The 21,499-nt window shown below is 37.3% G+C and overlaps 1 protein-coding gene across 5 annotated transcripts in view; it reads left to right on the top strand.

Annotated features, from left to right (window-relative positions):
* Positions 1-21,499, top strand: part of CCDC91 (coiled-coil domain containing 91) — a 161,852-nt gene that overhangs the window by 47,030 nt on the left and 93,323 nt on the right. For all 5 annotated transcript variants that reach the window (XM_050915090.1, XM_050915087.1, XM_050915088.1 and 2 more), the window contains exon 6: positions 284-388. In XM_050915090.1, the coding sequence (XP_050771047.1) occupies positions 284-388 (105 nt within the window). The remainder of the gene's footprint in view (positions 1-283; positions 389-21,499) is intronic.

The following is a 21,499-nucleotide window of genomic DNA, read 5'->3' as shown; positions in this document are numbered from 1 at the left end:
TCCCTTTCTCCAAACTATACAAACCCAGTGACCTTAGCCGCTTCTCATAGGACATGCCTTCCAGGACATGCCTTTGACTTTAAATACCTTATGCTTCTTGAAAATATTGCCTCAATTTAAAGACTGCAGTCAGAGTTTTCTTGCACAACCCTTTGTCTCTGTGTATATTATGATAGCACATGTCTTAGTCTTCAGAAATGAAATTAGTTGGAATAATTAATCTGTATTTTCACAATACACAAATGTTTGTAACTTCACATATTTTATTTTGTAAACTTTATAGGAATTAGAATATTTACTGGAAAAACATAGTATTCTAGAAATGAATTTCTTGAAGGACAAAAAAGAAAAAGTAATTTCACATCAAGATCATTACAACATGCTCCAGGTAATTTCTTTCTTGTAATATTTTACATTTTTTCAGGAGGGTTTTGTATAAAGTATATTTATGTCCAACAAATACTCTGTTAAGTATCTACAGGCGTGCTCCAAAGCCTTTTGAATTTAAAGAATTTCTAAGTTCTCTAGATCAGAGCCTGACTTTTGACATTAGTGGGAATATAGGTTTACTAGCCCACCTGTGTAAGTACATTATTGTAACTCGGATCACTCATCCTTATTATGATCTATTTCATAGAACAGATGAAAAGAACAACACTTTGCGCAGTAGATGTGTGTTTAACAATATGACTTAACATGTTCTAGAGTAGCTGTAGCCAATTATTTGAAATGGAATAGTTTGTGTTGCATAATAAAAATCTGTAAAGTGTAATTAGACGCGAGACAATGGAATTAAAATTGCTTCCATTGCAAAAACCAACATAGTTCATGTGTGAACGATGCTGCTAGAAGCAGCCTGTGAAAAGCTGCTAGAAGCTTCCCCAGCTCCAAGTCGGACCCACCTCTGGCCAAGGCCGAGCCCATTAGCGACGGTGGTATCGCCTCTGGGATAGCGTATTTAAGAAGGGGAAAAAGGCTGCTGAGGAAGAAGAGCTACTAAGGAGAGGAGTGGGATGTGAGAGAAACAACCATGCAGACACCAAGGTCAGTGACGAAGGCGAGGGAGGAGTTGTGCCGGAGCAGAGATTCCCCTGCAGCCCGTGGTGAGACGGCAGGCTGTCCCCCGGCAGCCCATGGAGGTTAATGGTGGAGCAGAGATTCCCCTGCAGCCCGTGGAGGACCCCACGCCGGGGCAAGTCGCTGGGCCCAGAGAAGGCCATAACTCTGTGGGAAAGCCCACGCTGGAGCAGTTTGCGGAGGACGGCAGCTCGTGGGAAGGACTCGCGTTGGAGAAGCTCGTGGAGGGCTGACCCCCGTGGGAGGGACCCCATGCTGGAGCAGGGGAAGAGTGTGAGGAGTCCTCCCCCTGAGGAGGAAGGAGCGGCAGAAACAGCATGTGGCGAACTGACCACAACCCCCATTTCCGCCCCCCCTGTGCCACTGACAGGGAGGAGGTAGAGGTATCGGGAGCAAAGCTGAGCCCGGGAAGAAAGGAGGGGCAGGGGGGGAAGGTGTGTTTTTAAGATATGGTTCTATTTCTCATTATCCTACTCTGATTTGATTGGTAACAAATTAAATTGATTTTTTTTTTTCCCCAAGCTGAGTCTGTTTTGCCTGTGACCATAAGTGGTGAGTGATCCCTCCCTGTCCTTGTCTCGACTCACGAGCCCTTTTGTTGTAGGGCAACAAGTTGACAAACTAAATGCTACAGACTTACAACATTTCAAAAGTTTCTTATTGGTAATTCAGCTTCACTTAATTTTTTTTTGCTGCTGTGGATGGTTTTTAAGTAGCTACTGCATTGTTTCCCATTTGTACTTAAGGGTTGCTGTAATAATTTGTATTGAATTCCCGGCTGCAGTACTTCCTAGAATTTGTGGTAATATAATCATCTAATCTTTTTTTTTTCTTGTTTATGTGTGTAACATCCTACTCAATGAAAGAAATGTTTGCTTAGCTATGTTATAAAAATAACATTTGCTTAAAAACCATCTGATTTATGGAGTATCATACTGGCTAAAGTTAATGACCATCATAAACTCTTGACAATAGAACTACTGGATTTTATTTTTTAATACTTTCACGATACTCTTCAAGCAGAAGTATTTAAGGAGTGGAAATGTTACTGAGGTTTGCAAGTATCAGACTGTATCATACCTCTTTGAGTCAGGTGCTACAGTTTTCAAGAATGGCAATGAAAGGGTCATAACCTTTAACTTATTTTGTAGAAAAACTCATGTACTTCCTCTTGTCTTCTGGATATAGCCAGCATCAAATCAGAGAAGAAAAGTGAGTCATGCTTCTAAGAGCTGACAGTTAAAATTACTTTTATGAAACTTGAATATTGGATGCCTTCTGTTAGTACGGATTTTAATGCCAATTCCTTTTGTCTTTCTCCTTTGGCTCCTACAACACTAGGGTCGACACCTGTGGCCACACACTGAGTAAATCTGGCAGCTACACAGTACAGATGTCTGTCTCGCTAGCATTTCTTTTTCCAGTAGAAACAGCTGGTTATTAGTGCTGTTGACTTGAAAAGCTTAAAAGCAGACTATAGTGGTGACTCTGGCATAGCTTTGGGAACTCTTAGAGTAAGACTTCCAACTGAACTGATTCTGGCATCGTAAGCTGTAGCTGTGCGTTGATTTAAATCCTTTTAAATGAAATTTCTGTGTTAGTATTTGAGTATAATATGTAAAACGAATGCCTCATGAGATGGTTCTAACTGCTTTTTACATCAACATGCATTATTTCATGCAACTTTATATTTACTAATTAACTGACTTATGGCACTTGTGACATAGGGAATTCTCAAAAGGTGGTTTGGAGGTAATAGAGCCAGTCAGATCTTTAACAAGGTGATATTTAGATTAGACTCTTTTCTTCTTTTTTTGTGAAGTTACTGTGCTTAGTTCTGAGAGAGATTTCATTAACCTTTGTTCAACTAAGCCAGTAATTCTTCCCCGCCCTCCCCCCCCCCCCCCCCCCCCCCCCCCCCCCAGCTCGTTTCCTATTGATTTCTGCCTCAGTCAAGGGTGACAGTTATGTTACCGCAGATTTGTTGCCACAAGTATTTCAATAAAATATGCTTTCTGGTTTTTTGATATAAAAAAAATATTTTGAAAGACAAGGTAGGAACATAAAGCATATTACATGTGTTTTCTCTGAGTTGGTTTAGCATGCTGATGAAGTGAATTGTGTTCTGGACTAGTCACAAACTTTCTTCATTGTAGGTGTGAAAAAAGCCTTATACTTAATTTGGTAGTACTGAAAATGGAAGAATTGAAGGGGAGTGATAATCACTGTTCCTAATCGGGGTGGGGCAGAATTCCAAGTCTTTGGTATAGTGTTAGCATTTAACCAGTGGAGGACAATGGAGTGTTGCCACATTAATGCTTGTGTAAAAGAGAAAGGTAGAGTTCTGTGTTTCATCTAAATAAAATTATCTTTCAAAAATCAAGATTGAACAGTGTGTAGTATTTTTACATTCTTAATGTTGTTTCCATATGTTACTACAACAACCAGAGACAGGCAAGGGGCAGCAGTGGGTTCATAAGTAGAATAAACAAATTGCTATTAACTAATATGATAGAGTTGTTTGGATAGTTAGTGCAAAGGTCTCTTTGAGATCTTCAATTGATACAAGCTGGTAAAATTAGAGTTATGATTCCCACATTCCCGCTTCAGTGTTTGTCGTATTTAAGAGGCAGAATAACATACTGTAATTCTAACTTATTTACATACAAAATGTAGTTCAGTTAAAATTGTTGTTGGAAGTATAATTTTAGTTTTGTTGACTTGTGTGCAGTGTTGCAACCATAAAGTTGCATAAATGCAATGTTAGCATTATAATTCCTTGCTTATTTAAACAGGAAGGAAACAGGTGCAACTGTATGTCTGATTTTTGTTGTTGTTGTTGGTATGTCAGTCTTATTTTTTTCCCTTTTTTCATCACATAGTCATATATATTCATCTCAACTTTTAACACCTCAGCTCTTCTCTAAATGTGAGGTGCTGCATATTTTCCAGACATTTAGTGCTAGTAGGTAATACATGTTTTTGACTATAATGTAGAATTAATGGTCATTCTAATCCTATAAATCTAAAATTCTGCTGCAGCCCCATTGCAATATGTTGGAGAAATGAATAAATGCTGCATTTTAAAACTACCAAGCCCCAATTTGTAATATAGTGAAAAACCATCAATAGCGAAATGAATACTCCTGTTTAGTATGTGAAGTTCTCTTATTTGCAAATCAGAGAGGGAACATTTAATTTGAGAAGGGAAAATAGTGCCTGGGTTCTAGCACTCTTAGTAGGAACTTAGTTCTTTGGACAGATTGTTTAGCTGATAAGTCTTCTGATGTTTGGTCTATCTACAGACAACTGTTTTTCATGATTCACTAAGAACTGAATCATACTTTTCCTCTGCTATTTCTTTGATTTACCACACAGTCGCATTTGAAGTAATACTGCATTGCTGCTGGAAAATTCTAGTTGTGGTTATACACATTTTTTCCCATCATCAACCCTTTCTGGAAGTTAAGCAGGCTGTTTTTTTAAAGAACAATATAGTTGATGGGGTGTGATCCTTTTTGAAATAGACTCTTTTTTTCTTTTGGCAACTTACATCTGTTCTTCTAATTTAACTAATCTATAGTTGTTTTGAAAGCACCAAAAATGTTGGGGTTTGGTTTTTGTTTTTTTTTTTTGAATCCTTTGCTTCTGTTCCACCTTTTTTTAGGGAATATATTCTAAATTTTTATTGAAAAAGTGACTTTAATGTGCTTATTTTGTTTAGCAACATTCCTGTTGTTGCAAGAAGTCATAATTAAAAATTAATTAGCTTAGTACTATAATTTCATTTTGAATGATACTTTTGTGTGTAAAAAAAGCAGGTCAGGTAGACTCCCTGTTTAAATGATGTTTTAGAAAGGTAAGAGGAAACTTATACTGAAGAAAACATTGACAGATCAGTACATAATGATCCAAAGAAACTTCACTAGGTCATGCAGTAACACCTCGCTGGGATTAAATGGCATGGTAAACTAAGTACAATCATTGCTGGTATTAGATGTTGTTTCATTTATTTATTTCTGTAACTGTTGATGTTTGGGGAATTGTTCATTTGAGTACCTGTGCAAATGTCACATTAAATTATAAAGCTTCAAATTATGGGGAAAAGACTAAGTGCAGTTAAGTAAAGACAGGAAAAGATAAACGTGAGATGTTGGGCTAGTTTCTTCCCATCTATTCTGAGGGATGAGTTTATTTCTATTCTGATTAATATTGCTTGTTAATTTTGGTTTTTTTTGTATATTAGACCCATATCACACATATAAAACAGAATGCATACTTGCTTGTGTCTGTCTTCTTGTTTTTGGAGATGATGCTTCAAAACTTCAATATATTTTGTAAGGTATATAAGAATTAAAATTTTATGTTAATGCTAGATTCATCATACAATTTTGCCTTTAAATTAAGTAGAATTGTACAAACAGTGATTTTGATGTACTTATTTAGGACTGAACATAATATGAATCTCAAAAATTGCATTTAATACATGTAAAAAATTTGCTTGTATTCACAAGGTGTTGAAAAAGGAATGTTAAATAATGTGGCTTAATGTGATGATGCCTGATTTTATGTGTATGGATCCTTTTGATTTTTTTTTTCCTCTTTCTTTTAGTATTTAAAATGATGCGTCCTAACTGTTGCCCCACCACCACACTACATGTAGTTTCTTGCTTTCAGAATTGAATTAGGCATCATAATATTTCATAATGTATCTTCAGATCTTTGATTTTAGATTCAAACAATGTCATAGTAATCTCAATATTAATGAAATAAATGGCTGAATAAGTAAATACTAGCTCTAGTGGTTACATGCTAAACTTCCTATAATGAAAATAATTTCTCTTGGAGGACAGTTGACATTACATTTTTGCGATTCCAAGAACAAGAAACAAGGTAACTAATTTTGTCTTGAAGATAGCAAAATTCAGTTTTGCAATGATGACAGAAGATGTTCCAGAAGTAAGTAGGGATGTTGGTCCCTGAGAAGGGTAGAGCAGCTTTGGAGAGCTGTGGTTTGGAGGGCTGAAAGTTCAGTGGTGTTCCAAGAAAGGGAGGAGGACAGCAGTTAAAAGTGAACAGAAGGTACTAATAGGGTTTGAGGAGTGGGAAGTTAATCGTAGGTAGCACCCCTCCTCACTACTCCCAATGTGATCTTGTCCAAGGGCTAGTACTTCTTCTAAGGGACCTTGTCCTATAATGGTGATGCCATGTGGCACTGATCTGGATGCAGAATGGCTGGTGTGCATAGGGCACAGGTGACTGTGAGTTAGGGGTAACTCTTCTGGTTTGCGCCTTTCCTGAGGCACCTCTTCCTTCCCAGTTCCCTGCATCATTGGATATTTGTCCCCTCCTCCTTCTCTGTTTTTATTGCTGCTTCTATTTCTCCACTTGTTCCTGACCTTACTTACCTAATGGATAAACTCAGCCCTTCTGTGCCTTCTGTCTGCCTTCACCTCTTCCTTTCTTATCCAGTGTTGACAAATTGGGAGTATAATTTTGCCTCTAATATGGGTACTTACCAGCATTCGAGAGAAGAATGAACTGGGGTCTCTAACTTCCCCAGCCTCTGTTTTGTTGTTGATACAGGAACACTGTCCATTTCTAGGCAGTGGTAGACCTACAATATGTGATCCATCAGCTGTCCATGTTGTGAGGAGTCTCAGTGGCTGAAACCTGAGAACACATGAGAGAAATCTGAAATGCATATCTTCTTTGAATAATAGGCCTGTTCATGTTGACAATGGGAAGGTGTCAAAGCTTGCGTATTTGGAATGAACATAGATGATCCCAGAGAGAAGGCTTCCTGTTCTGGAAGACCCCTGTATTATGCTTTTAATGTATGTAAGCAATTCTGGCCTTGTATGAACATTCATTTCCTAAAGTAATTTCAAGAAGCAATCTTGCAGTTGGATGTCTAGCAAAACAAGCTCTTGGAAGCACTTGTGGTTGAAGTGACAGGGTGAAATGGTCATGTTTCCTAATGCTAGTTGGCCATATGATGAATAAATTTTGTATCCTGTATTGGAAGATATAACTTTCTCTAGAGGAAGTATTCCCTGTGTGTTAATACTCTAGTAAATATAGCGTACCCCCATGCAGATATGTCTTTATCCTGTTTTGATAAAGAGACCAATTTTTCTGTTGGGGGGGTAGCTCTTGAGGGGAAAAAAAAATGATGATAGTGATGGAAGATAACATCCAAGAATTTGTCTGTTGCCATTATACTGAATCTCAAATAAAGTACGGCATGAGTAATTATGCGCTTTCTTCAAACTGCAGTTCACCTTTGAAATTAATTTTGTATCATTTTTACTGCAAAGGTTATCTCCATTCCAGAGAAACTGATGAAGCAGGGGCTGACAGATTTACTTCTGTTTGCAAGCTAAGTATACCTTGGTGTGTTTATTACAACAAATCTGTGAACTTGGTAATTGAAAGGAAGAAATTATTTATGCTTTTCTGAGATATTTTGTCCCCCCAACATCTCCATATGAATTTGAGAAGAGTTATTGTTTTCTTTTACTGAAACGTGATAGTGTATAAGAATGCTTATAGCAAAAAAAGCATAGTTTTGTGCTACAGTTTCAATTAGGTTTTAAATAATTTCACCTTAACTTCAGTTCAGATTGGGGAAGGAGGGTTGAAAGTATGAACTCAACCATAGGTTGTGAAACAGATTTTCTCTTCTTGAGCTGGCTCTGGAGATTTAGGGATGACTGACATATCTGGATCGTGTAAACAGCAAAAATACCATACTGTTTTGCTGTCTTTCCTATTTCTGTTTCTGAACTATTGAAGTAGGTTAAACGTAACTGCTTCTGTTTGCACACTAGCTGTGTTGAACCGGTTTAATGACTATTTCAGTTTTCCCACACATGGATGGTAGAAATAATGTAGGCAATTTTAATACAATCTATCTGGGATTTTAAATGGGAATTGATTAACTAATTCACGTGAGAATCTTCATAAATCTCTCAAATTTGAAAATGTCTTGCATTTCTTAATGGAAACTGCAGACTTACAGTTGATTCAGAGTCTTGGCCTGGAGTAAATGGTATCCGGTGTATAGCTGCAACTGCTGCTTTTGATTTCAACATTAGCAGTGAAGCACATATGAAAGCTCAGTGCTACTTTATTTAATTAATAAATATCAGTCAAAAGGTTAGTGACTCACAGAAGACATCTGATGGTATTTGACAGTTATGTCAACATTATATTTTTGCTATGATGCTTTATAGTGAGCTTTTTGCTTCCCCAATATATCAGTTCTTAGTTTGAAAAAGACTGTTCTAAAAATAATTGTGATGAAGTAGAAAACTTCCATCTGAAACATTTATTTCATTCACAGAATCATTGCAGTTGGAAGGGACCTCTTGAGATAGAGTTTCCCACAACATTCTTGCCTCTAAATTGGAGAGATACGTATTTGATGGATAGACTATTAGATGCATAAAGAATTGGCTGGATGGCTGTATCCAAAGAGTTACAGTCAGCAGCTCAATGTCCAAATGGAAACTAGTAACAAGTGGTTGCTCCTCAAGGGTCCGTACTAGGACCAATACTATTTAATATCTTCATTAATGACATAGTGGGATTGAGTACACCCTCAGCAAGTTTGCGGTTGACACCAAGCTGAGTAGTGTGGTCAATACACTAGTGGACTAGTTGTCCACCATTGCCCACAGGTTCTTCTCCGCAAAACTGCTTTCCTGCCACTTGACCCTCAGTGTGTACTGGTGCATGGGGTTATTCCTGCCCAGGTGCAGGACTTAGCATTTCACGTTGTTAAACTCTAGCCTGTCAAGGACCCACTGAATGGCAGGGTGATCAGGTGTATCACCAATTCCTCCCAGCAAACTTGCTGAGGGTGCATCTGCCCCATCATCCAGGTCATTAAAGAAGAGGTTAGACAGTATTGGCCCCAGTATTGACCCATGGGGTACACCATTCGTCACCAGGTGGGCTTTTTGCTACTGATCATAACCCTCTGGACACAGGCATTCAGCCAGTTTGAAGTCCAGCTCACTGTCCACTTATCTAGCCCATACTCTGTGAGCTTGTCTGTAAGGATGTTATGGGAGACCGTGTCAAAAGCCTTGCTAAAGTAGAGATAAACAGTATCCACCACTCTCATCATAGAAGGCTATCAGGTTGGTTAAGCATGATTTTCCCTTCATAAATCCATGCTGACTACACCTTCTTGTATTTAGTGTATCTGGAAATGGTTTCCAGGATCGGTTGCTCCATCACCTTCCTGGGGACTGAGGTCAGGCTGATGGGCCTGTAGTTCCCCAGATCTTCTTTCCTGCCCTTCTTGAGGACAGGCATGACATTTGCTTTCTTCCAGTCCTCGGGAACCTCCCCTGATCACCACAGTCTTTCAAAGATAATTGAGAGTGGCCTCACAATGACATCAGCCAGCTCCCTCAGTGCTTGTGGCTGCATCCTCTTAAGGCACCATGGACTTAAATAAGTCCACTTTGTTTTAATGTTCCCTAACCTGATCGTCTTCCACTGAGGGTTTAAGTCTTCCTTGCTTCAGACTTTCCCTTGGGTCTCAGGGGGGTGGGATTCTTGAAGGCCAGTCTTACCAGTAAAAACTGAGGCAAAGAAGGCATTTTTCATGTCCTTTGTCACCAGGGCCCCTGCCCCACTCAGCAGTGGGTTCATGTTTTCCCCAGTCTTCCTTCAGCTGTTGACACACTTGTGGAGTCCTTTCTTGTAGCCCTTCACGTCCCTAGCCAGATTCAAAACCAAGTGGGCTTTGGTTTTCCTAACCCCATCCCTACACACTTGGAAAGCAGCTCTGTGTTCCTCCTGGGTCACCTGTTCCTGCTTCCATCTCCTGTACACTTCCTTTTTATGCCAGAGTTTAGTGAGGAGCTTCTTGTTCATCCGTGCAGGTCTCCTGCTGGCTTTGCTTGATTTCCTGCTTGTCACAATGGACCATTCTTGACCTTGGAGGAGGTAATCCTTGAATAGCAACCAGCTCTCTTGGAGCCCTCTTTCTAGGGTTGTATCCCATGGGATTCTTCCAAGCAGACCCTCAAAGAGACCAAAGTCTTCCCTCCTGAGGTCCAGTGTTGTGATCCTGCTTTTTGCCCTGCTCCTTCACCTCCCCTGAACTCCACCATCTCATGGTTGCTGCAGCCAAGGCAGGCTGCCACTGATCTTCACATCCCAAGACAGTCCTTCCATGTTTTTAAGTATCAGGTCCAACAGAGTGCCTCAGAGATTGCTCCTCAGTCACCTGTGTTAGGAAGTTGTTATCAATGTGCCCCATGAATCTCCTGGATTGCTGTGTTGTCCCTCCAGCAAATACTGGGGTGGATAGCATCCCTCATGAGGACCAGTGCCTGTGAATGTGAGGCTTCTTCCTATTGTCTGAAGAAGGACTCATCTATGTCATCTTCCTGTAGACCATCTGGTTTATTACAGGCAGATGCAGCAATGTCCACTATGCTGGTCTGCCTGCTAATCCTGACCCGTAAGTTCTTCACTGATCACCTACCCCAAAACAGAGCTCCGTGCGTTCCAACTCCTCTCTCACATAAAAGGCAACACCCTGTCACACCTTCCTGATCTTTCCTTCCAGAAGAGTGCGTTTATGATTCTGGAAAAGGTGTTCTGCAGGAGACTGGAAACAGGTCTTGGAGGTAGGTGCTTTTTGTGGCTGGAGTACTAGAAAATGTATGTTTTCTTACAAAACTAATGTATGACATCCTGTTAAATACCATCTTCTAAGAAAGTATTTAGGTTGGTTTTAGGTGCAGACGTAGAGGAGACAGAATGCTAATAACTTTTTTCACACCTATTTTTTGTTATCTACTGTACCTACAATGAAATTTATAAATGAGATTCCAGGAAATTTCACAGGTCACAGCAGGTTTTAAAATTGTGAAACACTGAAAATTGGGGATTTTGGAAAAGGCACTTCCACAGATAACAATGTATCTTTTTGCTAAACTGTTAAAGGTATTTATGGATATGGCAGCAATCCCTTGCCCACCTCTTTTTCAAGTGTGTGCCAGATACCTCATGTTTGTTTATTCACCTTTTAAAAAATTTTGATGTTACTGTATGTACTCTTCTTTCAGACACTCATTTTTATTCAAAGTCTCTATTTTATTAATAATTTCAGAGCTGTTTATCTTTTGGCCTGTTTTTCCCCCAGTTTTGATGTTGTCTTTCCTCTAAATTATTTTTCCACAGTATGAGGAAGAATAACTTTTTATTTCTGTTAGGAAAAGATTCTGCTCCCTTGCCTTTATGCTTTCCTTTTAAACTTAAATTCTTTTTTTATTAATTATTTTATTGTCTTGTTTTAGAATGATTAATTAGAAGAGTGGATATAAAACTAAGCATGCTAATTTTGTTTTAAAAATATACTGTGTTCAAAATATACCTCTATTAAGCTATTGTGCTGTTACTTAACAGCTTTGAATGCCTAACTTGCCTTGTACTGTAGTATTCAGTTACAGTCATAGTGTGCCTACCATTTATTCTTTTATAGTTATGTGCCTCCTTTGGCTCTCTGGTTTTAAAGATATGCAAGAAATTGTGCTTAGACAACTTTCATTTTTCTAGTGTGTAAGTATGTGGAAGTAAAAATGTTTTTTTGGAACCAAGATTCCTGTACTGATGGCTTTCTGATTGGCCTGACCTGTTTTATGCCAGCGTATCCTAGATTTATTTGAATGCATTGACTAATTTATGTTCAGTGTGTCACAAGTCCATCACAGCTACTGCACATCTCCATTTGTACATTCACAGTGAGTGTGTTCAGGATGATTCATCTTTTTCTTTTTTCTATTAAATATGGAAATTCTAATTGAGATGGTTGTGAAATGTCCAAATATGTTTAACACTGATGAATTGGAGTTCTTTATCACCGAGCTTGTCTCATCAAGATTTTCACTGGATCTAACTTTTGTAAAAATAGTATCTTGTTGGATTATTGGGGGGATAATGGTAATGTGCAAAATGTACTCAAAATTGAGAAATCCATGTAGAGTAGAACTTGGATAATTGTACTGTTCAGGCAATGCTTCTAGGTCAATTATCTGTTACTTGGCATGCACTTTCTTAAAAAATGTGGGGAACCATGCCAAAGCAACTCCATGTCTCTGGATCCACTTGAGTCCTGTTTGTGTTCAATGTAAGGCATCTGAGACAGTGTAATTATTGTGAGTACTTGACCATTGCTCACTATCAAAATACTGAATCTTAGCCAATATTAGTCAAAATTAGTCAATACTTTTAACAGCATTTTTGTATTTCATGTTTATATACTTGGGACAAATAAGATGCATAGCAAATATTAGGATGATATTTTGGGAACAATTTTGAAGAGTTGTCTCTTCATTGCCCTTTAACTGCTAAATCATCTTATTTGGTTCATAGTTCATTAATAAACTATGAATGGTGGCAGAATACAGCTTACTACATTAGTGAAAATTTTATTGCCTAATTAACCTATTACTTAAACACCTTTAAATTTACTACTTCAATCTGTATTAAATTTTATTTATATATAGTACACACTTGGTGTTGGAACAGTTTGGTCAGTTGAAATGTATAATTTGTCAAGTATTAAACAACCTTATTTATATAAATGTATTCTAATTTAATTCATACACTGGAGGTTAATACATAACCAAGAAAAACTCTTGTGACTTACGTGTCAAAGTTAAATTTACTCATACATTCTCTGTTAACTTGGAAACTTCCTTATTAATAAAGCCTTTAAGATTTAGGCTCTTTTTACTTGAGTAAACTGCCGAAATTGTGATATGTAGGCAAAATGCATAGCATCTTAATTTCAACAAATAACTAGTGTTGTAAACTACTGCAAAGGTACTGTAACAGGTCATTTTTATATAGCTCCTGATATTGGGAAAGCAGTTACAGTGGTAAAGTATTAGTGCAGTGATCACAATAGAATATAAGTATAGCAACTTTATATCATCAAGGTTTTAAAACTTCCATCTGATGATGAGAAATTTTAAAGGATAAAATAATGTTTGGGAGATGGAGGAGATAAGGGAAAGTAAAAATCAGCTCTAATTATATACCAACATAACTAGATTGCTGTTCCATTTTTAATTTTTTTTCTTCAAATAAAAATACGTGTTTATAAGGTCAAGGCAGTTTTCTAGTGTATATTCTTACACTGATTATTTTTGATTCTGCTTATAGATAACCATAGTGACACTAATTACTTTTAGTTACTTCACTGTTCTTAAAAAAAAAAAAAAAAAAAGTTTGCTGCTGAGACTTGTATAATTTTTTTCCTCATTAAAGGCTTAAAAGGTCCAGAACAGCATGTGACATTTAAAATAATCATGTACTTAAACTACTGAGAACTTTTTACTTTTCTTGGCTGAAGTTTTATCATTTAAAGAAAACTGATACTAATGAAAACTAGAACATCTGTTCTTAAACCTGAAGGATGTTGAGATAAAACAGACTTTTCTAGTCCTATGCAATTCCTTAAAAATAAACCTATTACTTAAATGTATTGCTAGACAGACTATTTTGGGTTTGGATATGCAATACAAATTTAAGCATCCTCAAGCAAATAATTGTTTAGGATGATCAACATTAGTTTCCAGAAATAAATACCATAATGAAATTTAACTTAAAATATGAAACTGCAAGTCTGATTAATGCTTAAAAAATAACGCAAGATACTGTGATAAGGGCCTGAGAGCAATTTTGAATTTCTTCATGTATTATAATATTTTTCTATATATTAAGAATAATTTCAGCTAGAAATTCTGCGCTTAGTATAGTTCCTTTTTATGTAGGGAGAACAATACAAGTTCCTGTGCTAGGTTTTCAAAGGGCTGAGGGTAAAGTCTGAGTTTTGAGATAAGTATATAGAAAGAAGTGAGTGTGTCATTGAAAGTGAATTTCCATTCATCTGCTAGGTAGAGAGTTTCAAATAAGGCTAGGTAACTTCAGGGAAGCTAAGAAGGAAAAACATAGTTTGAGCTTATAAGCAAGAAATAATGAAAAATATTCTGCACCTCCCTTATATTCAAACTGTATAACTGGAAAAGTCATTTTTATGATTGAAGAGCCTTCTTGTTAGTGATAAAGAAGAAAAGGAGATATCTATTTCCGTTGTTGTGAACTAAACCATAATTTCAGGCAGTGTTTCAGTTTGTTGCCTGATTTTGTGGCACTGTTTTGTGAAATATTTTAAGAAAAAAAAAAAAAACCCACACCCCCCAAAAAAACCCAAACCCCAGAAACAACTCTTTGTACTATTTATTAACTACTATTTAAAACTACTAAGAAGATATTATTACAGTTCTATGATAGTTTAATTTTTGTAATTACTTTTGTAAGAAAACACTTGATGCTTGTTTCCGTTAAGGAATATTTAATCTCATACTTCTTTTTATGTAGCAGTTGCAATTTTCACTGACGTTTTTAATAGTGAGTTGTGCTAAACACGTTGGCTTGAACACAAGAAAATCAGTACTACATTATGATGAAATTAGCTGCTTCTAGGGAGATTTTACTCTCCTTCCTTCCTTCTTGAGTCTTCCAGTGTTTATGGGGTATTTTTCACTATTATTATCACTTCCATTGGATCTGCTTAATTTGGGAATTTCCCCCTTGTAAGTAGAGATAAATGTGATTTTGGTCACTAGAGGAGAACAATTCCTGGGTTTCGTATGGAATGTGATTATATCTCTGCCACCTGGGAATTCCATTACCTGCACAGAACTCCCCGATGACCAGCCAGAAAGCAGCTGCATTCAGTTGGAGTGGCGAGAAGTTGCTTCAGTGAATGGGACTTAGATCCATGGCTTATAAAGATTAATTTTAGCCATGTATCACTTTACCACATTCAGTGTTATTGTTTTAAGCTAGATTAAGCAGGTCTTAGATATCCTATACTGTTGTTATTTACTAAAAATATGGGGACAGTGTTAACTGAGGAAATTTATTTAGGGCTTTATGGTATTCAGCCAAAAATGCAGTGGACATCTCACATGCAGGGAGAAGGAGGATATTGTAGCTATCCTGTAACAAAGACTACAGGAGTAGTCTGAAGATATCTAATATTTTGCATAATATTTTGATGAGATAGTTCTCACATGGATGAGGATCTCGTGGCACTTGCCCCCCTTCTTACATCAAGGTTCTGTCTTTACTTGCACATTCTTTTGAGAATTGAATATTTACTAAATAAAAATAGCAACTCTTTGAGACATGTTGCAATTCCTATGACAGTATTTCATAAACTTTCAACACATTCCTATTCTGTCACCACCAATTAAATTATCTTATCATATACCAATCACTGCCATAGCTGATGAATCTTCCATTACACAATAGAAACCCAATAGTATTTTTTTAAGGAAGAAACAATTTTTTATTTGTTTTTTGATATTTTGTATTTTTAATCTCTGCTGCACTACTTTAGGTTTTTAAATGTGGCCTCCAGTCTTTTAAATACCTTTACATATGCTTAATAAATCTGCATGCATCCAGTTGAGGAAGGCTATACTCCAGCAGGATTTGCTTTCACTTTTTGAAAAGACTTTTAGCCAAGAGCCTTACTGTAAGCAAAGTTTGTGCCCCTCTGAAGAGGGAGCTGCTCAGAACACAAACCTGTCTTAATCATGATTTTTCTCATCTGAATTAGCCAATTTCTGGGAGCTCTGATATAGTGTAAAATACTAAGAATTTTCAGACAGAATTAAAATACAGCTAAAGCTTTCCGTCAAATTCAGTCCTAATGCTCTACAGTGTTTTAAAATCTATTTACTTTTTAATTTGTCTTATACAACAAAGAAAGCATGAGCTTGTTTCTGCATCACTGCTAGACGGCTTGTAGAAAGGAACCAAGGGACTCTCAAAAGGGGTGGCATATGTATGGTCTTAGTTTGTAGAGTTAGAGGAAGTGATATTTGTGTCCAAATTAGAATCCCTTTGCTTCTCCCTCTCACTTTTTCAGCAACAGGAGGATTCTTGCTGTTGTTATTTTGTCCTACTCTTGATTTTGTGGGGGAAAAGTGTGATCTCTGTTCTTTCTTTTTTTTTTTTTCCTGTGGGTTTTTTTTGTTTGTTTTTAACTGCAGCATATTGAATAGATTAAAGAAGGGAGCTGTGGAGAGACTTACTGTTGTCCAAAGAAAAAAATTTCAGAGATGAGAACCATGGTTTTACCATCCTTGGATGGAAGGAGAGAGTGAGGGGGGGAAGAGTGTATTCTAGACACAATATAATGGCAAAGTGAAAAAGATCTAGAGAGTCAATGAGTGTTAGATACAGTAATGGAAAAGTCAATCACTGCCTCAAAGGTATGTATGTGCAAGTCTTGGATGGGAGTGCAGTTCTCAAACTGAGACAATGGGAAATGGAAAGACTCTAAGACGACAAAAATTAAATTTTATCCATGTTAATTGTGTTCATGTCACTTTATCTCTGTTCCTTGTTTGGGCAGGAGAGAAGTTGTTAGGCAGGTTTCTCCCCCCCCCGCCCCCCCCTCAGTTATTTCCTTGTTGAAGACTTTCTATAGTGGGAATGTTCTTTGCATATCCATGTACAGCTTCAACTGAAGTAAATAAAGGTTTCAGCTGAAGGCCAGATTTGACTTAAATATTTTTTTGTAACATTGTCCCCAATTTCATGTTTCATCCTTCAATTAATGCTCTGCTATTTTGCTTTCAAGAAGACTGACTCCTGTTAAAAAAGAAATGGTACTGTTTCTCAAAGAATATTTCTCACAGTTTCTTTTTTTAAGTGTTGATATCATCAAGATTGAGAATTAAGTGGAGTGTGTAACATAAATAAAACAGCCACATTGCTGTCAAGAATCTTACATTTTATTCCTCTTAGAGTATCTTTTGAAAAGCATGGGTATATGTCTATTTTTTTTGTTTTCACTATAGATTTAAAATTTTGAATATTTATCTATATGAATCTATTTGCCTTTTGTGGTCAATTTCTACAGTAGTAACATTTTTAAAAAATGGATTAGATGACATAGCCTAATGATCTGTAATTTTTAAAATCTAGCAGGTCTATGTGTTTTTCAATTTGCAATTAAATTTAAAAACAAAACAAAACTAATTAAACCCCAACATTATAATAACTTTTAGTTACCTATAAGTAACTTAAGGCGGTATCAATCATTGCTGACTTTTTCAGAATGCTACATCTGATGTGTTCTAGCTTAAATTATGAAAAATCAACAATTTTATTTAAGAGACTTCTTTGCTTAGAGGAAGAGAATAGATTAAATATATCATCCTTTTAATAGATTTATTAGATTTTCCACCTACCCCACCCCCAGAAATGTAACTTTTCTCCTCTGGAGTAAGTAGTTTTGCTTTTAGTTCAGTGACATCAGTGTTTCACAGTAAGTAAAATAGAGAAATAAATAAATGCATGTTACAGTTTTCACATGGGAATGCTCTTTAGATGTCTAGGTCTGTATCTAGGCTCCAAAGTATGAGGGATTTTTCGGGGGGGGTGTGTGTGGGGTGTGTGTTTCTTGTTTGTTTGTTGCAAATACTGTACAACTGGAACTTCATTGATGACAAGCAACTAGACATTGTCATCATCTTTGCTAATCAAGCCAAAGTTCTTAAACACAGACTTAGGAACTAAATACTGTTATCTCTTTTTGTCCATCTTATGTGTTGCTTGCAAGGGAGGGAAGCAAGATTATCTTTCTTGTCTCATGTATGAGTTTAACATCTATTTATTTTTAAGAAATGTGAGTTCAGTCACCTCAGAGGTGGGAGGTGGTGAAAGGAATAACCAAAACCAGACTCCCACTCATCAAGCAACACAAAAATTGAATTGATTTTCAGGGGCACATGTCAAATGTGCATATGCAAATACATACAATCTGGGAAGCGAGCAGGAGGAGCTGGAGCTCCATGTGCAGAGTCTGAACTACGACATTGTTGAAATAACTGCGATGTGTTGGAGTACTTTGTGTGGCTGGATCGCTAGTATGGATGATGGATATCAGCTCATTAGAAAGGCAGGGAGGAAGAAGAGGTGAGTTCGTCATTTATAAAAACAAGAAGCTTCAGACCACAGAGTTCAGGAGAGCAGACTGGTTTGGTTAGGTGATGAGAGAGCTGGCTGTCACTATGAGAGGGTTCTGGATCAACTCAGAGACTGAGGAAAGTCTCTGATTATTGGAAAAAGACAAGAAGGATGATGTATGGATCCAGGCTTGCCAGCCTTTTGGTCCTTGGGAAAATCATGGCACAAGTGCTGTTGGCAGCCATTTCTGGGCACATGAAGAAGGTGATTGGGAATAGCCACATGAATTTATCAAAAGATAAATTATGCCTGACCAACCTGATTGCCTTCTGTGATGAAACACCTAGACTGTGGATGAGAGGGATGCAGTGGACATCGTATATCTTGACCTCAACCTGGAGAAGAGAAGGCTTAGGGGAACCCTAAGCAGATGTCCAATACCTACAAGGTTGTCAGAAAAATGGAGCCACACAGGCTCTGTAGAGATGCATAGCAGGAGGATGGGTGGAAATGGTGATAAATTGAAACAAGGGAAGTGGCAACTTGATATAAGGAAAAAAATATTTTTGTGATGAAGATACACATTGGGATGTTTTAGCCAGCGAGATTGTGAAATCTCCATCCCCAGAGGTTTTCAAGGTCTGACTGGACAAGAATCTGAACAATCTGCTCTGAATTCAGTATTGATCTTGCTTTCAGCAGGGGGTTCAACTAGATGACCTCCAGAGGTCCCTTCCAACCTGAATGATTGTGTGATTTTGTGATTTAATACCTTGGTCATAAACTGAGAAAAATAAATAGCCCACTCCCAGTCACTAAAGTCATAACTCAAATCCAGGGGATACTCCCCAGGCTGAATTATTTGGAATATTTTACTCCAATCTGGCCTACCTCATTGCCAGCAAAAAGACATTAGCAGTTAAGGGCGGGGCCAGGAATGCCTGAACCAAAAATCTGATTAGTGCAGTATTTGAAATGTTAACCTATTCAGAATATCAGTTACTGTAAACTGAAATCACTGTTGCATGGAATATAACATTTTTGGTGTTTTTAAATATATCTGCCTTATTAGAATAGGAGCTCATACTATGCAATGTATCTGTGTTCTGTGTGAGGTTTTACAGTACGCAAAATATAGTCATTCAGAATGTGGAACTGCATGACTAGTTCCCTAAGATACAGTACAAGAAGTGAGAAGGACTTCTTATAAAATCTGTGTATCTGTGATTTGGGTACCTTTTTCTGGACTGTGGGAGATGCTTCCTTCTACTTGGAATTTTTCTGAGGTTAGGCAACAAACCCTTTCCTTCAGAAACCATAGTAGTACTATTGTATCTTAAAATAAGGGAGAAGTTAGTTTTGCTTTCTTCATTTACTTTTTTGTTGTCTCTGGTGAAGGTGTAACTTGTGTCTCTTTGGACTGGTTCCCCCCCCCCCCCCGCTTAGATTATTTATGAATTTGTCAGGTATGTAAAACAAATAACCAACAACTTGATCTAGAAGTTTACAATTTGATAGCCGTTCTCTGGATGCAAGGAAAATGGTAGGGTAAGTTGCAGACGCAGTTGGCATTCTGGGTTGGGGGATATGGTCTAACTGACAAGTGTTCAATTTTATTTCATAAACCTCTTTTGAACAACAAGGTCAAGAGAAGCTTGTCTTGCAGATCTTCAGCTAAGCAAGTCTATATAAGGCTTTGCTGTCGTCTTCTTCAGTACCTGTTTTTCTTGGCACTTGTATTATCCCAAACTCCTTTGATTTGATGCTCAGTTTCCCAAACTGTTGTTCATTTTGTCTTCTGATCTAAATTCTTGTCACCTTTCTAATGGACCAAATACAACAGCTTGATGAAAAGATGATTACTTGTCTCTGGTTGTCCTGCAAGTTCTGTCATTTTTGTTCAACTCGCACATCATACCCTTCATCCATTGTCTTCAGGAAACAAACAAAGAAAAAGCATTTGTAGCTCTGAATAAATAAGGCAACCACTTTGTGTTGGAGCTTCTTTGCTTGTACTTTGATGGGAAAATAGCTGTTGATCAGCTGGTTTTCAGGTAGTATGTCTACTTTGGAATGTTTTTAGTGTTCCAAAATGTATTTACAAATCGAAAAAGGAGTTAAGATTGGAAGAAGAGGTAAGTACATCACCATTGTTTGCTTCCTGAGCTTTGTATCAAGAGGCAGCCAAAGAAAATGGTTCAGATACTGAAAATGAAATGGAGATTCAAATATAAAGATGTAACTTCTTTTTCTGTTGATTTTGTAGTAAATAGGATTGTTTACATTATACTTTAACTTATTTTCTATACTGCAAAAACAAGGAAGGAAGACAATAATTTGTTCTTTTATTACATTGGAAAAATTTCAAAGGTATGTTAATCTTAGAGTCTTTACATACAATGATGCCATGAGTTGTTATTTTATATCTTCTAGAATTAAATCATAGAAAGTTTTTATTCATGCTTAAGTGGAATTTCTGCCTGCATGCTTTTGAAGCTATTGGACTGAGTGTCAAGTTTCTTTGTAGTCGTCTTGGGTTTTTAAACATCCATGAAAAGACTAAAGCTATCCTCTAGGAATGTGCTATGAACATCATTATGTGTTATGAATAGTACAACTCTATGAAAATTCAATATGCATTATTTCAATTAGTTATATTTCTAAAACATATGTTGATTACTTCTCAAAGGTTAACAAAGCTGCAGATAGAAATGTTACCAATTTTTGGCGCAGAAGGTATCTTTAGTTCAATTATAGTTTTGTTAATATAAATGGTGGTTTTGATTACTATTCACTGTGAGGTTTGAAGTTTCATGTTTGAAACTAGGAATAAAAGGTTGTGTTCAGAATAAATATTGGAAAACAGCATATCTGCTGTAGTGAACTGTAGGCAATGGGTCCGTTGGAAGAGTTCACCTGTGATACATCCATAAATATGCAGCACTCCACTGCTGTTTGCTTTGTATTACAATAGCAAATTCTTTTTAGTACTCTCTGTGGAAGTTTTGAGGAAAAACAAGTAGCCTCGTGGTTAATACCTAGTAGATTAGGGCTTCATAAATATGATTGCAGTTCACAGAATGGTTGAGGTTGGAAGGGACCTCTGGAGGTCATCTACTCCAACGCCCATGCTCAAGCAGGGCTACCTAGAGCCAGTTGCCCAGGACTGTGTCCAGACAGCTTTTGAGTATCTCCAAGAAGGGAGACTCCACCACCTCTCTGGGCAACCTATGCCAGTGCTTGATCACCCTCACTGTAAAAAAGTATTTCCTGGTGTTCAGACGGAGCCTCCTGTGTTTCAGTTTGTGCCCATTGCCTCTTGTCCTGTCATCTGGACCACTGAAGAAAGCCTGGCTCTGTCCTTTTTGGACCCTCCCTTCAGGTATTTATATACATT

Source organism: Gymnogyps californianus, chromosome 1 (genome assembly GCF_018139145.2).
Source record: "Gymnogyps californianus isolate 813 chromosome 1, ASM1813914v2, whole genome shotgun sequence".
NCBI lineage: Eukaryota > Metazoa > Chordata > Aves > Accipitriformes > Cathartidae > Gymnogyps > Gymnogyps californianus.
This window is presented reverse-complemented; position numbering and strand designations above follow the sequence as displayed.